This window comes from Cyprinus carpio, chromosome B15 (assembly GCF_018340385.1).
Source record: "Cyprinus carpio isolate SPL01 chromosome B15, ASM1834038v1, whole genome shotgun sequence".
Classification (NCBI taxonomy): Eukaryota; Metazoa; Chordata; class Actinopteri; order Cypriniformes; family Cyprinidae; genus Cyprinus; species Cyprinus carpio.
The window spans coordinates 24,940,774-24,962,093 of record NC_056611.1 but is presented as its reverse complement, the minus strand read 5'-3'; the positions used below and the strand labels follow the sequence as shown (position 1 = coordinate 24,962,093).

The 21,320-nt window shown below is 37.8% G+C and overlaps 1 protein-coding gene and 1 non-coding gene across 2 annotated transcripts in view; both read right to left on the bottom strand.

Annotated features, from left to right (window-relative positions):
* Window positions 1-19,123, bottom strand: part of LOC109060434 (limbic system associated membrane protein) — a 100,668-nt gene extending 81,545 nt beyond the window's left edge. The window contains exon 1 of the mRNA XM_042739966.1: window positions 18,851-19,123. Within this exon, the coding sequence (XP_042595900.1) occupies window positions 18,851-19,005 (155 nt within the window). The 5' untranslated portion in view covers window positions 19,006-19,123. The remainder of the gene's footprint in view (window positions 1-18,850) is intronic.
* trnad-guc lies at window positions 4,678-4,752 on the bottom strand. The gene has a single exon. It is a non-coding gene; the product is annotated as a tRNA-Asp (tRNA).
* Window positions 19,124-21,320: the final 2,197 nt, after the last annotated feature.

Below are 21,320 nucleotides of genomic sequence, written 5' to 3'. Positions count from 1 at the left end.
TTCATCACAGAATGCTGCCAAAACAGTTTACAAGAGACTTCAGAGAGAGAAATCAAGCAGAGCTGGTCGCCTCGATGATCTGCTCATCCACGTTCAGACAGAGCACAGAAAACAGCTGGAGAACGACTGTAACTACTGTAACCCTGCTCTCACCTGCAGAGGATCCCAGTACAGTCAGGGTCCACTGAGATCAGCATTTCTAAATGATTATTAAAAATTCATTGTTCGGATGATATATCAGATGCAGGACTTTTATTCTGACAGTACAGATCAAGCAAATATTTATTAATATTAATTATGTAAAACAAATGTAAATTTAATATCAGCAATGGGCCCTTTTTACACTGTAACAATGTATTTTAGTGCTCAACAGCATTGTAAACCCGGCAAAAAATAAATAAATAATAATAATAATTATAATAATAATTTTAAAAACATTTATGTTCAGTACAGTAGACTTTTTGCTCTAAATGAATGGTTATTGTCATGGTATAAAGAACAGAAACTACTCTTTGTTAATAATTGGAATCTTTTCTGGGAGCGTCCTAGGCTTTTTCGCGCTGATGGCCTGCACCCCAGCAGAGTCGGAGCGGAGCTGCTCTCGGACAACATCTCCAGGACTCTACGCTCCATATGACTAGTAAGCCAACTCTCAAATAACTGCTATGATGGCTTTTGTTCTACCCTCTTAAATGTTAGAAGTACTGGTGCTGTCCAATCTATTAAGACTGTGTCTGTTCCCCAAATAGTCAGGTCAAAATATAAATTTAATGTAGGATCTAGAAAAAATCTTATCGTGATAAAACCAGAAAAATGTAAAATAAATTAACAAAAGCAATTTTTAAAGTTTGGGCTCATAAACATTAGATCACTCACACCCAAAGCAGTTATTGTAAATGAAATGATCACAGATAATAGTTTTGATGTACTCTGCTTGACTGAAACCTGGCTAAAACCAAATGATTATATTGGTCTAAATGAGTCTACTCCACCAAACTACTGTTATAAACATGAGCCCCGTCAGACTGGTCGTGTTACAACAATATATAGTGATATTCTCAGTGTTACCCAGAAAACAGGATACAGGTTTAAATCATTTGAAATACTTCTGCTTAATGTTACACTGTCAGATATGCAAAAGAAATCTATTGTATCTCTTTCTATGGCTACTGTGTATAGACCAACAGGGCCATATACAGAATTCCTAAAAGAATTTGGAGATTTCCTCTCAGACCTGTTGGTTACCGCTGATAAAGCGCTAATTCTCGGAGATTTTAACATTCATGTTGATAATACAAATGATGCATTAGGACTTGCGTTTACTAACTTATTAAACTGTTTTGGAGTAAAGCAAAATGTCACCGGGCCACTCATCGTTTTAATCATACGCTAGATTTAATTGTATCACATGGAATCGATCTCACTGATATAAATATCGTACCTCAAAGTGATGATGTTACTGACCATTTCCTTGTATCGTGCATTCTGCGTATTGATGATAATAACTATATGGCTTCGCGTTATCGTCCGGGCAGAACTATTGTTCCAGCCACCAAAGACAGATTCGCAAATAACCTGCCTGATTTATCTCAACTGCTCTGTGTTCCCATAAATACACATGAACTAGACAAAATGACTGGCAACATGGGCACTATCTTCTCTAATACATTAGAAGCTGTTGCCCCCATCAAATTGAAAAAGGTTAGAGAAAAACGTACTGTGCCCATGGTACAACAGTAATACCCACGCTCTCAAGAAAGAAACTCGTAGTCTTGAGCGCAAATGGAGAAAAAACTACTTGGAAGTTTTTAGAATTGCGTGGAAAAAACAGTATGTCCAGCTATAGACAGGCTCTAAAAAACTGCCAGGGCCGAGCATATCCACAAACTCATAGAAAACAACCAAAACAATCCAAGGTTTTTATTTAGCACAGTGGCTAGATTAACAAATAACCAGACGCCACCTCTGATCTAAATATTCCCTCACAGTTAAATAGTAATGACTTTATGAATTTATTCACTGATAAAATAGATTACATCAGAAATACAATAACAAATGTAGATTCTACAGCGTCTAATACTTTATTTTATCCATCGCACCCAAAGATAAACTGCAGTGCTTTACAACTATAGGACAGGAAGAGCTAAATAAACTCATCACTGCATCTAAACCAACAACATGTTTATTAGATCCTGTACCCACTAAATTACTGAAAGAGTTGTTACCTGTAGCAGAAGAACCGCTTCTCAATATTATTAACTCGTCGTTATCTTTAGGTCACGCCCCAAAACCATTCAAGCTGGCGGTTATTAAGCCTCTTATTAAGAAACCACAACTAGATCCTATTGAACTGGCAAATTACAGACCCATTTCAAATCTTCCATTTATGTCTAAAATTTTAGAAAAAGTTGTGTCTGCTCAATTGTGCTCCTACCTGCAAAAATGCAATCTCTATGAAGAATTTCAGTCGGGTTTCAGGCCCCATCATAGCACAGAAACTGCACTTGTTAAAATTACAAGTGACTTGCTTCTTGCTTCAGATCAAGGCTGCGTCTCATTGCTAGTTTTACTTGATCTTAGTGCTGCGTTTGACACCATAGATCACAACATACTCATAGATAGATTACAAAACTATACAGGTATCCAAGGGCAGGCTTTAAGATGGTTTAGATCCTACCTGTCCGATCGCTACCACTCTTTTTATTTAAATGAGTCATCTCATTTATCACCAGTAAAATATGGAGTGCCACAAGGATCTGTCCTAGGTCCTCTGCTATTTTCAATATACATGTTGCCCCTTGGTAATATCATTAGAAAATACGGGATTAGTTTCCACTGTTATGCTGATGATACTCAACTATATATCTCAACAAGACCAGGTGAAACTTCAAAATTACCAAAAATAACATACTATTAATAAAAATGCAAAAGATTGGATGACCAATAAATTTCTCCTATTAAATTCAGATAAGACAGATATATTACTTATTGGACCAAAAAACATTACACAGAATCTCATAGATTACATTTTGTAATTAGACGGATGTACTGTTACTTCCTCTACTGTCAAAAATCTTGGTGTTATATTAGACAGTAACTTGTCATTGGAAAATCATATTTCCCATGTTACCAAAACAGCATTCATCCATCTTATAAACATTGACAAGCTATGAAACATGCATTCATGACCTCTAGACTGGACTATTGTAATGCACTGCTAGGTAGTTGTCCTACATCTTCAATAAACAAGCTACAGGTAGTCCAAAATGCAGCGGCTAGAGTCCTTACCAGGTCAAGAAAATATGATCATATTACCCCAATACTACAGTCTCTGCACTGGCTACCTATTAAGTTCCGTATCAGTTACAAAATATTATTACTTACTTACAAGGCCCTTAATGGTTTAGCCCCTGCGTACCTAACTAGTCTTCTACCACACTACAACCCATCACGCTCCCTAAGGTCACAAAACACTGGACTTTTGATAGTACCTAGGATAGCAAAGTCCACTAAAGGAGGTAGAGCTTTTTCACATTTGGCTCCCAAACTCTGGAATAGCCTTCCTGATAATGTTCGGGGTTCAGACACACTCTCTCTGTTTAAATCTAGATTAAAAAACACACCTCTTTGGCCAAGCATTCAAATAATGCATCTTATAATTTTGGACTGCAGTTATATCTGATCAAATGTGCATTATTATTCTTTAGCTTGGGTTAAACTAATTAATTTTACTTGGCTGGAACAGCAGCTACGCTAATTATGTCTCTATTTGTTTCTCTGCTTTGCCACCAGGATCTACACAAGCTCCAGTCTGGATCCAGAACACCTGAGAAGAGATGATGCCAGCCCCTCAGAGGACCTCAGATGATGCTAACCCAGAGACAACATACAGAACTACCACATTTTGCTACAAGTTTGATTGCATAATTGCTGTTAATAGTGTAAATCGTCTGTTTGTTTACGTCTTTTATTGATTTTTCTGAACATTTCTGCCATATGCACATGAACTGACAGTCACCACTGATAAGCTGCTACTAAATATTGTAGAAACTTAATTTTCTGTAAAGTTGCTTTGTAATGATTTGTATCGTAAAAAGCGCTATACAAATAAACTTGAATTGAATTATGTACATTTATAACATTATAATTTGCATTATATTACCTTTACATTAAATTACAAAAACTAGCTACTGCTGCTGTTTCTAAGCGTCTGTGGGAGTGATGGTCTGACTGCCGTTATATGTATCTCTATTTTTCCCTCTTTTTGAAAGTCATGAAAGCACTATCATAAAGTTTTTATTTTGCTATTTGAGGGAATGGAACACAAAAATCTATAGAGTTGTCTGCCATTCACTGCTATAGACGTTTACCCAACTATGATGACTTCTGCTTCTGAGAAACCTGGAAATGTGAAAAGGGTTCATTGATATGCATGTGCTTCTACTAACTTTATTTAGAGGAACAGATATATACATCTATATCAGCACTGGCCATCAAGACAATCCACTAATTCAGAGTCATCTTAAACATCTCATGATTACGTTTCAATGACAGTGATGGGAACTACACAGGTAAGTCACTTCATTTACATTTATGCATTTAGCAGACGCTTTTATCCAAAGCGACTTAAAGTGCATTCAGGCTATACATTTTTTATTAAAATTTTTTACCAGTATGTGTGTTCCCTGGGAATCGAACCCAGAACCTTTTGCGATGACAACGCAATGCTCTACCACTGAGCCACAGGAACATAGGAACTCGTGTGAAATCAGGTAAAACTTTGTGCATCATGAAGTCTGTGAAACAGAGCCGCTGCGACTCAAACACAGATCGGTTTCTGCTGAGAGGAGGAAGGAAACCGCAGCGGATCGCAGGAGAGTGAGCATCAGATGTGCTGCATTACAACGTCAGTCAGACTGATCTCTACTGATTCAAGCTCAGTGTGACACCAGAGAAAAAAAATGCTGGCTCAACATCGTGATGTCTGTCAGTCATTGGCGATGGACGATGGCATGGTCTATCTGCCCAACCCTAGTTTATATGTGTTTGTGTGTGAGCCTGTATTTATATGTGTGTGTGTTTGTGTGTGTGTGTGCAAGTGTGAGTCTGTATTTATTTATTTGTGTGTGTGTGAGAGAGAGAGAATCTGTGTTTATATGTGTGTGTGTTTATATGTTTGAGTGTGTGTGTGTTAGGGATGTAACGATTAACTGTGAGCCGGTTGAAAAATGGATTCAAATACTGTATGTGACGATTCAAACCGGTTGAGATGCTAAACAATCACGATTCAATTAGATGCAGGAGTTTATATGAATGTGTGTCTGAGGGGAACTTACTGTCTTTAGAAGAGTTTCGATGGTATTTTTTCTTTTCATCTTGCCTCTGTATGAAGCATATTAAAGTTCATAAGTGCAGCGCTGCTTTGTTTACAGTGGTAACCAAGGAAACGCTTTAAGCTCCACCTGCTGCAGTGTTCACAAGTGCTTTGTTTACAGCGGTAACCAAGGAAACGCTTTAAGCTCCACCTGCTGCAGTGTTCAGAAGTGCTTTGTTTACAGTGGTAACCAAGGAAACGCCTTAAGCTCCACCTGATGCAGTGTTCACAAGTGCTTTGTTTACAGCGGTAACCAAGGAAACGCTTTAAGCTCCACCTGCTGCAGTGTTCATAAGTGCTTTGTTTACAGCAGTAACCAAGGAAACGCTTTAAGCTCCACCTGCTGGCAGAGAGTGAATCTGCGTCTCGTTCAGTTTGTCTGCTGTTTCTGTTTCATAAAGATATTTTTATGTATAGTTTCACAAAACTGAAGTCAAATCATTCTGTTTTGGCTTCAAATTTTGAAATTATTCAATATAATTTAAATTAAAAACTGCTTATGATGCATGTATGCAGCATCTTTGTTTGGATCATGATTAAAATGCAGTGGTTGCCTCTAATTTTAAATGAAAAGAGCACAGACAAAGCCTTAGTTTTTTTTTTATATCATGATATTTCTTTCATTTGTGTCATTCATTTGATTTGGGGTTTGTTTTAAAATTTTAATTTAGTTTTGTTATTTACATTTACGTTATATTTAAATTTTGTTATTTAGCAGATACTTTTATCCAAAGCGACTTACAAATGAGGACAATAGAAGCAATCAAAACCAACAAAAAGCAATGAAAATCATAGGGCCCTATGTGTGTGTGTGTGTGAGAGAGAGTCTGTGTTTGTGTGTGTGTGTGTGTGTTTATATGCGTGTTTGTGTGTGTGTGTGTGTGTGTATATGTGTTTGTGTGTGTGTGTGTGTGAAGAGCTGCTGCTGTGTAGTATAACGGTGCACAGCTCACCAGCATTGATTTTAACCCACATCTCTTCCCTGATGAGCAGTCAGTGCTGCCTTTCTTCTGGAGAAACAAAGAGCAAAAACACCCAGCAGAGTTTGCAGCTTCCTCTGACTCTCTGTTGAGCTCAACCTCTTCCGCATCAGGACCCATCTAGATTGATGACTACTGCTTAAAACAGTTTGTGAAGCGATGCACAGTATGCCAGTGGTCACATGACCTCTTTATGGCTTAATGCACAGATATGATCGGTTGGACACATCCCATTTGTTGTGCTGTCTGTTTACATTAATTTAAGACATGACTCTGATATTTGTTTACAATGAGCTAGTGTTAATTTTGCTCACGAAAAGTATGATGAAAAATGTTTGTTGATGAGCTACAATAACATCAAATAAAAAAAGAAGAAGACAAGACAATAATAACATAAGCCCGCTGCTCTTCACGCTGCTGACCCACGACTGCACTGCCAAGTTCAGCTCCAACCACACTGACCATCGACAGCTCGACTGTGGAGAGAGTCAGCAGCACTAAATTCCTGGGGGTGCACATCACTGAGGATCTCACCTGGACCACCAACACCAAGTTACTCTCCAAGAAGACACAACAGCGCCTACACTTTCTCCGCCGGCTGAAAAGAGCAAGTCTCCCTCCACCCATCCTCACCACATTCTACAGGGGAACCATTGAGAGTGTGCTGACCAGCTGCATCACTGTCTGGTACGGGAACTGTAGTGCAGCAGACCGCAAGACCCCTCCAGCGGTCAGTGAACACAGCTGCAAAGATCATCGGTGCCCCTCTCCCCTCCATCCTGGACATTTTCATTAAACAATGCTCCAGCAAAACCAACAGTATCGTGAAGGACCCCACCCATCCCTCCCACAGTCTCTTCAACCATCAGGAAGACTGTACCGGAGCATCAGAGCCCGCTCCGCTCCGCTCCGCCAGACTGCTCAACAGCTTTTTCCAACCTTTTTTTTTTTTCCTTCCCCAGGCTGTGCGAGCCCTGAACTCAAATCACCTCGCCCTCCTCTGAAACCCCATACGAACCCCCCTACCTCCTGAAACATGGACCATCTCCCCTCCTCCACCCCCCCAAACCCCCCCAAACACCCCCCCCCAACCTTACCACATCACAGAAAAACTGTCTGAAACCTCCCTTTTTTTTGTGCAATTCTCCTCTATGCGCACTAGACACTTTTCACACACACTGCTGTGTGTACATAATACCATAAAAGACTCAAATATGTGTTTACATGCTTGTGCACTACAAATCATCCTGCACTGTTCCCCAGCCTGCTGCTTGACTTACGATGTTTCTCTTTGCACATGCACAGTGTTTATGTGTAGCATTTGTATTGTTTGTATTTTGTATTTTTTTAGTTTATGTATAGGTAAACATTTATATATAGTATATTTATAGTCAAAATCTGTCAGTAGGTTAGTTGTGTATAGGTGTATACTGTTTTACTTCATTGTCGTATGTCTGTATTTATGTAGCACTGTGGTCCTGTGAGGCATAACATTTTGTTCTACTGTATGTCCACACATGTAGCGGAGTGACAATAAAGATCAACTTGACTTGAATAAACGATAACTAAGACTATATAAACATACAATTTCGTTGACAAAATAAGATGAGACTGAAATGTGTTCAAAAAGATAAAAACTTTACCAAAAACCTTTTTATTTTCGTCAAAAAATTGCAGACTGCTCTACATGCTACTGAACACAATCTACTAAATATGGACAACTTCATTTTAATGAAAAATAACAAATAAAAAAATATTTAATAATCTATGACAAAAATACTATTATAAACTAGGTTAGTGGAAAATTTTATCAAATCTAAACAAATCTAAACATTTAGTGAAATAACATTATTTAGTGGGGAATAGGGCTGTCCCCAAATAAAGATTTTTCTGTTCAACTAGTAGTCTTTCATTTAAAGCATTAGTCGACTAATTGCATGTTTAATAATAACCAATTTAAATCATAATACCGAGTCTATAATTGCATACATAGTCTAATAAGCGCTCAAGCACACTCATAAAGCTTGCCACAGCACTCCGGCAGAAGTACTGATTATAATTGTGTCAGGAAAAACAGTAAGGAATCTGCATTAACATTTTAATAATTTACTGATAAACTAGTGCTTTCTTTGTTCTCCGTTTAAGAGATCTGCGACACTGACTCATCATCTCCGCAGTAGTGATGCGCCTGTTTCATACGGATTACATAATCGGAGAATATTTACTTTCCATTTGAATTGGTTCATTTGAAAGTAGACTTTTCACTAGATATATTTTTAATGTCTGTAAGGCAAAGATATTCAAAGAGTTTCACACTCAAGTTCACAGAGACAGACGGCAGAAAGCGCGTCCTGTTTGCTTTATTTTACAAAAAAGTGTTTTGTTGTTATTGTGAGTGCACACAAATAAACGTAGTGTCTTTACAGATTCAAAAGATTTATTACTCTTATCTGTATGACCAAAAATTACAGAGTATTTTAAGAGCAAGTGACCACACCGGCGCCTCCATCTGTCCTGCAGTGAGCTACTGTACAGTGTGTTAAACAGCGCACATTTCTCTGGGTTAACATTAGATTGAGCCCTAAGTGAATAACTGTAGGACTAAATCTGGTAAAATGTTACACATTGCTCTCTGTATTGTTGTAAAATACATTAATGAAAACAAGTAAATGTACTTATATATAAATATAACTAAAATTAAAAGACATTTATTTTAAATGTATAGCACAGTGATGAAGGCAGCAACATATGATAAATAGAGGAGTCCTATCTATGTTGCTGCCTCCATTACTGTGCTACACATTAGATTATTAATAACATTATAGGACAGAACAAGAAACGCTATAAATAATCTTTCATTGTGCAAAAGTATTATATAATAAGAAAAGCTCTAATACAGAGCTGCACAAAGTGCTTATGAGCATCCCGTGCACAGAATGATGCTCTTGAAGCAACACAGTATATTGAGTAGTATATTGAGCCTTTTCTTTGAACAGTTTTAAATCTCAGTTATTGTGCGCTCTTGAAGAGAGTTTCATCGTCTTGACTGTCGTAACCGAACGCAACACTCAGTTTGATTGCTGAATGAAGGATGACAGACAGCTGCAGCAGAGAGAAGAGTTTATGTGAACTTGAATTTACTTGAATGGGAATTTGACTTAAATATTCATCTGTACCCCACACTGAACTATGGAACAGCTTCAGAACACTTGGACTTGGACTTATTTTATAATGTTTATGTGGCTTTCGTGGGGCTGAACAATAACACAGAATAGTATAAGCACAATATGGGATTTGGATCGGTTGGTCTGACCGTTACCCGATCTGTAGAAATGCCAGTATCAGAGCCGATACCAATCCTGAGTATCAGATCGATGCATCCCTAATTGTTTTAACTGCTTTCATAATGTAGACAGAGAGATTGCATAAGTCTTTGGTATTCATTTATATAATAAAAAGCCTATAATAAATCAGTACACTAGATGAGGTTAAACACACCATGTGTGTGTCCACATTATATTGATTTGTGCTTACTGGAGAAAGTGCAGTACTTGGAATGCAGAAGTAAATTTCTCAAATGACAACAATTATTACGATTATAATTCTGAGAAAAAAATAATAATTTTAATCAGTTTAACCATTATACAGCATGATGAAAATTTGATTAAATCCTGACTAAAATTCTCAGATATGTACGGAAGAGGATTAGGGCCAAGCAATAATAAAAAAATAAAACCATCTCGAGATTAAAGTCATTATATTGCGAGATTAAACTCGTTATATTTCGAGAAAAAAAGTCGAAATACAATCTTGAGAATAAACTCATGAAATATCGAGAATAAAGTCGTTGTGTTTCGAGATTAAACTCGTTAAATTTCGAGAAAAAAAGTCTAAATACAATCTTGAGAATAAACTTATGAAATATCGAGAATAAAGTCGTTGTGTTTCGAGAAAAAAACTCGTTAAATTTCGAGAAAAAAAGTCGAAATACAAACTTGAGAATAAACTCATTACATTACATGCCATTAATGGCAATGCCGTACGGTTTTAATTTATCATAGCTGTCCAAGTGCCAGAGTGCATTTGGGTGAAGCCAGCGATAACCTTGCATTTGTCCTCTGGATGTCATTTCATGTTGGACAAAAGCCAGTAGCCTACATCGCGCAAATTGGACTGATTTTTTCTTCTAAAAAGACCTAGCCGCTTGCAAATTCACTTTAAAGTTCGTGTGCTAATTATTAGTGTGTCATAATTAGCTAAAGTTGATAGTATTTCTTTGTTACTGAAAGATATAGGCTATGCAATGAACACTGATCCAATGCGTTATTCTCTACATTTCATTTCGACTTTTTTTCTCGAAACACAACTACTTTATTCTCGAAATTAAATGAGTTTATTCTCACGATTATTTCGACTTTTTTTCTCAAAATTTAACGAGTTTAATCTCGAAACACAACGACTTTATTCTCGATATTTAATGAGTTTATTCTCAAGATTGTATTTCGACTTTTTTTTTTTCTCGAAATTTAACGAGTTTAATCTCGAAACACAACGACTTTATTCTCGATATTTAATGAGTTTATTATCAAGATTGTATTTCGCCTTTTTTTCTCGAAATTTAATGAGTTTAATCTCGCAATATAATGACTTTAATCTCAAGATGGTTTTATTTTTTTTATTATTGCTTGGCCCTAATCCTCTTCCGTAGATATTTCATTGACTTAAAACTTGACTAAACAAAAACAGGACAACATTGACTAAATATGATAACTAAAATGTACATTTAAGTAAGACTAAGGCTAAATTAGGAATGGCTGACAAAATTAATACCGCTGTATGGTTAATTAATAATAATCTTATTGCTAAATGTCAAGTTTTCATTGACTAAAATACTTCAGGGTTTCTCCGACTAAAACTAGACTAAAACGTTGAGACTTTTAGTCGACTAAAACTAAATAGGATAAGGTTGACTAAATATGATAAAAACTAACAAGGACATTTAACACAGGACTAAGACTAAAACTGAAAATAGCTGACAGAATGAACACTACTCTGAGCCCCGATCAAACTACAGTGATTCCACTGGTGATCACTGCGCCAGGGCATTTTGCAACGTTTTTTTCTTCCTGTGCAACTAAATTTTGTGTTCGGTTGCGCTGGCACGCTCACCGCGCTGTTGAACTCATAAGCACTGACATTTCTGTTGCATATGAGAAACAGCAAACAGCAAACGAAACTTGAAAGCATAATGAAACCACACGACTCGTTTGAGCTGCGCCTCGCTTCGAGTGTAGAACCTGGTTTATACTCACCGCGTCAGCACGAGCGCGAAGCAAAAATGACACGAATATTGAGGAAATGATGGATGGTTTTCAAGCTAAAGTAAAGACTGCTTCTTAAAGCAGAGAAGGTGAACATGTTGGTATTCTCGTGGGGGAAAAAAAAACATGCAAGCACACTGACAGCAAGTTTAGTAAGTCATTGTGTCTTACCGTTTTATTGTTGTTGTGTTTTTTAATTAAGAATAACAATGAATCCATCTTTTGTTGTAGTCTTAAAAAGTGAAATATGTATAGATGTATGTAAGCAAATCAGTGACAAGATTGCGAATTCAAAAGTGAAAGCGTCCGAAGCACGTCTTATAACACATCAAGACTCTCATTCACAAAATTCAAATCACAAACGCTGAAGTAAAAGAACAGGTTGAATGTTAACCACTCTGGTTTCCATATAACTATAAACTACGATAAAAGTTCATCAGCATGCATTGATTAATCCCATGTTGTAGCAAAAACATGTGCCCGAGTGACCAACTGAGAAAGTTAGTCGCAAAAGAGTGACCAGTGGGAAGAATGAGTCTGAACACAAATGTGTACAATTATTTATATTATTTATTTATATAAACCTAGCCATAGATTATCCCATTTTTGCATAAAAGAAAAATGTATAATTGTGACCCATACAATGTATTGTTGTCTATTGTTACAAATATACCTGTGCTACTGATGACTGCTTCTGTGCTGCAGGGACACAGATATATCATACTTGCCAGCATGGACAAGGCTGTCAGTCATGTTTACAGAGCAAAGTTTTACCAAATGGATTAAAATAATGGTTAATTTTCATTAGTTGTTTGATTTACTGGTCATTATATCTAGAATTCTGAGGTAAAATAAAGCAGTGCAGTTTTACTGATGAAAGTCACAGTCTGTCCTTGTGGAGGCTTGGAAATTAAAGGGGAATCGCATATCAACATACAGGGTACGTATCTGTTTTAAAATCACATTCAGCAATAAAACTATATCTTGTACAGATTTTGGTGTTTATATGTGTGCAACAATATCTGTTTTGTGTCAGATGTGATTGTCTATGACTGTGACATTCAGTGCATGTCGTTCAGATGGAAATAAGCACAGTTAATAGAAATAGTTAAATCTGGTGTATAAATGTCTTGACTTAAACACAAGACCTTGATTAGCTAAAACGCTGATGTGATTTGGAGTGTGATTAATGACCCAGCAGCCATCTGTGATTTCTAACATTTCCTTCTAGACTCATTATTGATCAGACTTCCAGAGCGAAGCAGTTTTTACACAGTATTGAATTCACCACACTCAGAAAGTCCATTTACTGCAGAAACAATCCTCTGATTGTCACCAACAAATCAGAGCAGATCTGGGACGAACGCCTCAGATTTCACTGGCAGGAACAGAAGATGATACAGGACTGGGCAGGGTGCGATAGCTGGCTTTCAGTGAGACAAGGAAAGGTGTGTGTAGTCAAACAGGAAGTGGATTGGGATTAGGTGGAAGAGCTTTTTGCACCGCAGCCGTGACACAAGCCCTTAACCCGGAGCACAGTCTAATGGGACGCCAATAATACAGCTTCCCTTAAGACACTCATCTGACGATTATTCACTCGATTAATCGGATAAAATCCAATTGTTATTTATTATTATAATCAATAATTATTTTAAATCCATTATAAAAAACGTTACTTGCATCCTGCCCAGTGTTGTACTCCAAGCAATCTGCAGTTTGAAGGATCTGAAGACTATAGAGTGAATGTACAGATGTAGGATTCACACATCTGAAGATGAGTACATTACATTCACTGTTACTGCTCTCAAATAAACACAATTACTTGTGTTATATGTAGAATTTTAAACATTTGTTTAATTAGAAATATTTTAGTGAAATGTATATGTATCAGAACTATTGAGCTCTATTCTACAGCGCTCTGTCGGTTCGACGCGTATATGCTCATTCAGTGAGGTAGCTAGATTTCAGGACTAGCCTGTATGCAATATGAAAATAATCATGTGACTTTCTACCATTTACAGATAAGGACACAACTGTGAAATGTGAGTTATGTGCTGAAGGAAACACATCTCAAATGCTTTAAACAGCACACGTTCCTGTCAGGACAAGCCACATTAAACTATATGCAGTTACACTTTACTTTAAGGTGTCCTTGTTACAGTGTAATTATAGTATACATTTACGAATCAAGTAATTTTAATTAACTACTTGTACTTACTATATGGTTAGGCTTAGGATTAGGGTTTGGCTTTGGGTACCTTGCATGTAATTATGCAAGTTATATATAATTTATTGTTATATAATAGTAAGTTCCAGAGGGGAACCGTCAGTGGAGAGACTCTTAATCTATGGTAAAAACAATATTTACATTTTTTCAATATTTTAAATCTTATTATCCTATCCTTATTTAATACTTTTAAATATTATTTTTAATAAAAATAATTATTACTAATTTTATTTAAGCCATTCATAATTTGACAATCATCATCTAAATAAAATAAGATGAAAAAAAAAAACTCTTCAAATCTGCCTATTTGGTGAATGGCTAATGAACGCCGCCCATTTTCTCCATATTTAAATGTGTCCAGCTAGCATCTGCGGCTCTGATTGGCGGTCCAGCTATGAAATTACAGAAGGCCAAGCAAGAGTGAATCAATGGGAGCATAATTTCAAATGACAGAAAAATTTACCAATCATATCTTTGCTCTAAATGGGTGGGCTTTGTTATCACTAACTTCATGACAAGTTCTGCCCACTGTGGGATCTCTATCGGAAAAAAGAAAAACGCTGATAAACCAATTAGCTTTTATTCACATCAAAATGAAGTCGACGTGCCAATAATAATGTTATTTATTATAAACACTGCTTGTTTGTCATGAAGTGTCTGACGCTAATTTGTTTTGCTGTGAGCACCGTCATGGTGTACTGTCTTACATTAAACACATTTCATTTGTTGGTTTAGTGTGGTAGGAGGGAGTGTCTGTACGTTTTGCCCACTGAAATGCACATATTGTGTGATGTGCTTTTGTTATGAGGATTTGAAATGAAGGATATGAAGCTGTTTTATTTTAGTAACATCAGTCTCTCTCACTGTGCTGTTTTCTTGTTTCATTTCTGAAAGGCAGTCGTACACCGGACACGTCGCATTCAGGTCAGGTCAAGACGGCAGTCCAAAACTATTTATCTATTCCCCAAACATTCAAAACTTTACCACAAGAATGAGCAAGTGGTGTCAATGAGTTTATAGTTTGGTGATTGAAAAAACAGAGCAAATGGATTGAGAAACTGTGATCTACTGCAGTCTGTACGAAGCACAGAATATATCAGAGCCATAGAAAGACAAAAGTTTTGCTGAAAAATGCACAATACAAAATCTTCTAGCCAAGGATGAAGTCATTATGTACATTAACATTAATTTGGGACAAAAATTATGTAATTTAATGGAAAACTATGTGAGTGGAGCTCTCTGTCACACCCCCATAAGACTGGATTAACCTCTTGTTTTAGAGGAGGAACTGTCAAACATGACTTTTAGAAGAGGACCCTGGTTGGTAGTTTATTTTTCCCTGACGAGGACTCCTAGGGCCAAGGCTCAAGAGTCACGGTTCACTACACCGTAAAATAAAGTGTTACCCTATATTGTTATGAGTTTGTTTGAAGCACTTAATTTAAAGCATTCTCATAGTGAGGAGGACAGCTTGTGCTCCCGCAGCAGCTACTGTGACCTCCGCTAAATATCATGTGTGTTTTGTCCACAGAAATGCATTATTCACTAATATAAAGCAACATGATTGATTGTGTGGTTTTTCCGTGCACAACTTGGTTGTTGATGATTTTCATTATTGTTTATAATTGATTTTATTCATTAGTTGCCGCAGCCCTAAAATGCAGAGCTTTTCTCCGAGAGTAATGAACTACACGCCAATCTCGTATAAACGGTGTGTTGATGCTAGCGCAAGTGCTAATGGCTAAACCGAGACAAGGTGAGGTGAAAACACGCGAGTCACGGGGCAAAACCCAGCTCTCCACAGTCTCTTTCTAAAATAGTGCAGACGTGTGCTGTTACTGTCACTGAAGTGATAATTGGCTCTGAGTATTGCTTTCACTGAAGAGGATGTTTAAATAAACCAACAATGACTCTTCTCGTCCGAAGACGCAGCCTGCAGCCAGCACCGCTGCCAGGAGTGTTAAAAACCAATTAAAATTACAGCATTGTGGGAAAATGGCCCTGAACACTGGAGGGGAACTTCACACCTCAGATATAAAGAGCAGCAAATCACAGGCCCAGAATTACGGGTCGCAAATTAAACACTAATGCCCCAGATAGCTGCTATCATTTAATAAGCAGTAAACATGATATCTGTCAAATACACTTGCAGAATGGCATAAACAAAAAGTGCTGTATGTCCTATTGTTGGTGGAATGTGATAAACAGCTTTGCTAATTAATCCTGGTGGCCCTGGAGGACCGAGCTCTTCACAGGAAGTGCTGGAGATAATCACATCCTGTTTGGGCTCACTCCTTCCTAGAGAAGACAGGCAATGCTACACTAATTGCTTGGATGGTGCGCTCCTAATGAGGCCGTGGTGCATTATGGGTACAGTGGCGTTACGAGTAACGATAAACCCCAGAAGTCCACTGGAGAGTGAAGGAGATAAACGGCACTTCACATGCTTCCTTTCTCTATGCTGATCACGCAAAACGAACGTGCGATTCTGACGCAGAGATACTCAGACGTGAGCAACCGCGAGATAAACACTCTCCAGACATGAACTCCAAACTCTAGCAGAAACATTTAGCTAAGAGCTAAAAACAGCACGCCAGTCTTTCCCGTCCACATCAGTAAACAGTCCTCTTTCATCATGCAGAAAAATATTTCACAGAAGAAAGGAAACACTACTGCATAAGACGTGAATAAATGATGCTGAAATTAAAGGACTAATGACGTGGCCAATAAATTTGATGTAACCTTGACTGTGAATCTCTGCTTTATATGAGCAGTCATTTCTGCATGCTAAGCTAGGATATGAATACTTCAGCGTACTGAGTTATTCCCTTTTTTCATTTTTCCAGCGCTTCATTGCATCTTTTATTAAACAGATGATTGAATTAATTTATCATATTTCTCTGTCTAGTTTTGCTTGAGTGCTCATGGGTTAAACAGTGACAAAAGCCCTTAAGACCACAGGGGGCTTCATCTTAAACAATCGCTCTAATTGAAGGCGTCATCACTCTTCTGCTCCATTAATACACAGAAAATTATTCTGTTTCTGACACTGCAATACTAGCGGTGCAAATAATAAAGTCACACTAACCCTACCCTAGTAAACAAGAAATCTTTAAATTCATCATTTCATACTATGTATAGTTTAAATCTATTAACATATTTACTGGCATATCGCTTGAGACTTACTGAAATAAAAATTATAATTATACTTTATTTGAAGTACTACTTGTGTGCACAATGCACATTTTTTAACATTAAACCTAAAATGTGTTTTAATGTCACTATTGATGAGGACTGTAGGATCTTTGAATAATATCAGTCTTTAAATGCAAGATATTTAAAGTGTACCTGAAGTATACCTGCAATAGTTCCACTTTAGCACAATCAAATGTACTTCAGTATATCTTTAGTTGGACTTCTGCACTACTTCTGCACAATTAAAGTGCATCAAACACAACATTAGTTCCAATTTAGCAGACTTGAAGTATAGCAGTTTAGTAAACCAAAAGTATCATTGCAGGGTATTTTTCTATTAAACACATAAATATATACATTTATTTGTACTTAGTATCAAATAAATGTATTTCAGAAACATTTGAGTCTATTTATTTTTCACTAGGGTAGAACTGTGCAGTTATGAGAAATTAGATACATTTAACTTTATACACTGATTAGGCTGGAACAACCCTGATCTTTTGTTGTTGATGTTAAAACTCTAATGAAACCCAGCAGTATTTTCGTGCAGATGCCGCTTGGCAGAAGATTCAACACGAGCAGATGTTAGACGAGCCTTGATCTTCAAAACCATGAACAAAACTACACAAGGTGAAAGAAAATACGACCCCAACGGCCTTATAAACAGTTCAGGGCTCTGGTGCTGCTGATGTCCAGTGTGAACGAGTCTCTAAACACTCAAACACAGCCCTGCTGCTCCTCACTCCGCCGCATGCGCTTCCAGATTCATGAATGAGAGCGACTCAAGACCGTCCGAACATAAAGTGTGTCTGCATTCAAACTGAAACCACTTCAAGCCTTTCAGCCGAGCATGTGCAGGTTTGAGTATTCACTAAACACGATAATATTAAACACAGAGAGGCGGCACTTCACAGCCAATCAGCATCAGAGCTGAAGCTCGTCAGTGTGTGTGTGTGTGTGTGTGTGTGTGTGTGTGTGTGTGTGTGTGTGTGTGTGTGTGTGATGTGTGTGTGTTTTGTGTGTATAATGACATGGTTATGTGGTGTGTGTGTGTGTGTGTTTCCCAGTGTGTGTTAAATCTGATGAATCTGAACGGGTTTTCTGCTGGGTTAGGTGTGTAGGGTTGGGGTAGGGCAATAGAAAATACAGTTTGTACAGAATAAAAACCATTATAGAGAGTCCCCATAAACCACACATACCAACATGTGTGTGTGTATGTGTGTGTCGTGTGTGTGTGAACGTCTAAATCTGAACGGGTTTCTGCTAATAATATGAACAACAAAAACTAATCAGTGGGAACATCTAATGCTAATCATCTGATCAAAGGACAAACAAAAGGTGAAGATGAGGTCGCGAGTGAAACCCTGAGCATCGAACACAACCTCTGTCCAGAAATCTCGCTCGAGTGTTTAATATCGCAGAACCACACAACACCCCATCAACTTATAGCAAAACACCAACAAAAACATAAACACACAAAAACCGCATCAGAGGCAGCACAACAGAAATAACACACACTTACTGTACAATCACATGAAGAAAACCCGCGAACTTCAGCATATCAACAGAGACTCAAACTCTTCCGATCAGATGGAAACAGTGTTCGTTTAACCGGACGCCTGATTAATCCGCTGATCGATCATCTGATCGGAAGAGCCGGTGTTACTGATGAGCGGGTGACGGCCGCGGTGCTGAGGAGGAGGAGGAGGAGGAGGAGGGATGAAGGGCCGAGGAAGGAAAGTTGTCGTCTTACCGGATCACGGCGGTGTCTCCCTGTCTGATGGTGATGTTGTCGGTGGATCTCTGGCTGTCCACGCTGATCACCGGGAATCCTGTGGGAATAAAACATAGCAGTCGGAAAACACACGCCTGCAGCTGACGGAACGAGGTGCGTCCCCACACAAACATCTCCAGAGAAATCCACAGAGAAACACAGTGAAGAGATGAAGAGCGCGAGAGATCCGCGGGAAACAGCGGAGAGATGAAGCGGAGGCGCGCTGCTGCCGTGCGCGCACACACACACACACACACACACACACACACACACACACACACACACACACACACACTCGCTACACTAGCGCTCTGCTGCCCCCTTCACGAGAGTCCCGTTATCGGTTGTCACGACAACAGCCCGCTCTGTGCTCGCGCTTGCCGCCCTTCTTTGGGTCTCACAAAAAGCGAGAGGCATGCGGCTAAACGCGCAGAGGACGCGTCGCGAAACAATGCTTAACTAAACAGGATTCACTTTATTAATATTTTTTAAAGGTTTTCTTACATTAACTTCTGTAAAGGAGGTAAACATTAAAATCCCGCTCCCTGACCGACTCCACAAACAGTTTAAGTTATTAAGTACGGTAAGTATATTGCTTTTAATCATTTAACTACCAGGTTTAAAAAGTACACTTCCATAATCTACTTATGTGCTCTATTTTTGCGCACTAATTTTGTACTTAATATACTGAACGATTCTTTAGTAGGCTACTTCTTAAGATAAATTTAAGATAATCTAAGTGTACTCAACTGTCAAGTCAAGTCATCTTTATTTATATAGTGCTTTAAACAAAACAGATAGTGTCAAAGCAACTGAACAACATTAATTAGGAAAACAGTGTCAATAATGCAAAATGACAGTTAAAGCAGTTCATCATTGAATTCAGTGATGTCATCATGCAGCTCAGTTCAGTTTAAATAGTATCTGTGCAATCATTTGCAATCAAGTCAATGATATCGCTGTAATATCTGTGCCACTGTGCTATTTTGGGGTACCATGAATATGAACTAAAATGTGCTTTTAACATACTATCTCTGTATTTAAAAAAAAAAAATTTAATCACCACTTGTATTACATTTAAAAGTCCTAGTGTATGAAAAGTCTTAAATTTAAAATTAAATTTAAATTAAATTAAATTAAATTTAAATTTAAGTCTTAAGTACAAAATTAGTGCGCAAAAATAGAACACTTTAAGTACATTATAAAAGTGTACTTTTTTTAAACCTGGGCTACCATTACTGGCACATTTTATCATCAACTTAATTATTATTAATATTATTACTATTACTATTATTATTTCCTTAAATAGAAACTTCTTTGTCAATTCCTATACAAACCATAAAGATTATGGCCACTTCTTCACTGTGCTCACACACACACACACACACACACACACACACACACGCTAGGTTTCCATGTTTTATGGGGACTCTACAGACTACTACAGACTTTATTTTCTGTCGCCCTACACCAACCCTACACCTAAACCCCCCCTTTACAGAAAAAATGTCCCCTGAAGGACAAGGATTTAGGATATTGCCATTTTTCGGGGACATTTTGTCCCCATAACATTGGGTTTACCAGATAACACACACACACACACACACACACACACACACACACACACACACACACACACACAGAGTGTAGATGTGTAAATGAACAGCATAACACTGCAGGCTGTATTCAGCAGCAAACAGGTCAAAGGTAAATGGTGGATAATGTGTGTGTGTGAGTGTGAAGAGCTCTTGAGCGCTGTAGGATGAGTGCTGGATATGTTAACGCAGTACCACATGATTGACATTCAATATGACCAGCAGCTCAGTGTGTGTGTGTGTGTGTGTGTGTGTGTGTGTGAGGCCAATTAGAACTGCTGCCTCACACACACAGTTTAACACAAGTGCACAGCTTCACAAATAATGAGACAAGTACTGCATGTGTGTACATGAGACACAAATAAATTTGCCTCTCTGTGACACCCATGTGTGTGTGTGTGTGTGTGTGTGTGTGTGTGTGTGTGTGAGAGAGAGAGAGACTGTACTTTTTGGTAAACAACACTGATGCCAACATATTTATATTTATATCTGGTCAGATAATGACTCTATAACTCTTGTTTAAGAATTTGGTTTTGGAGCACTCAATCCAACATTTCCTCAAAATGATGATTTTCTCAGCCCACGAGTTTGGGAAATGTGCCATGCAAACTGCATTCTGCACTAACTTTACTATACTGTACCTGATTTGCATAATTCATGTAAAGAATTAAAGTCAAGTCAAGTCAAGTCAAGTCTGCTTTATTGTCAGTTCTTCCACATGTACAGTACATACATACAGAAATGAAATTGCGTTACTCTCAGACCCTTGGAGCATACAGATAACACTAACAGTACAACATTAAATACAGATAATAAAATATAAAGTACAACTATACAAATATACAAATAGGTCA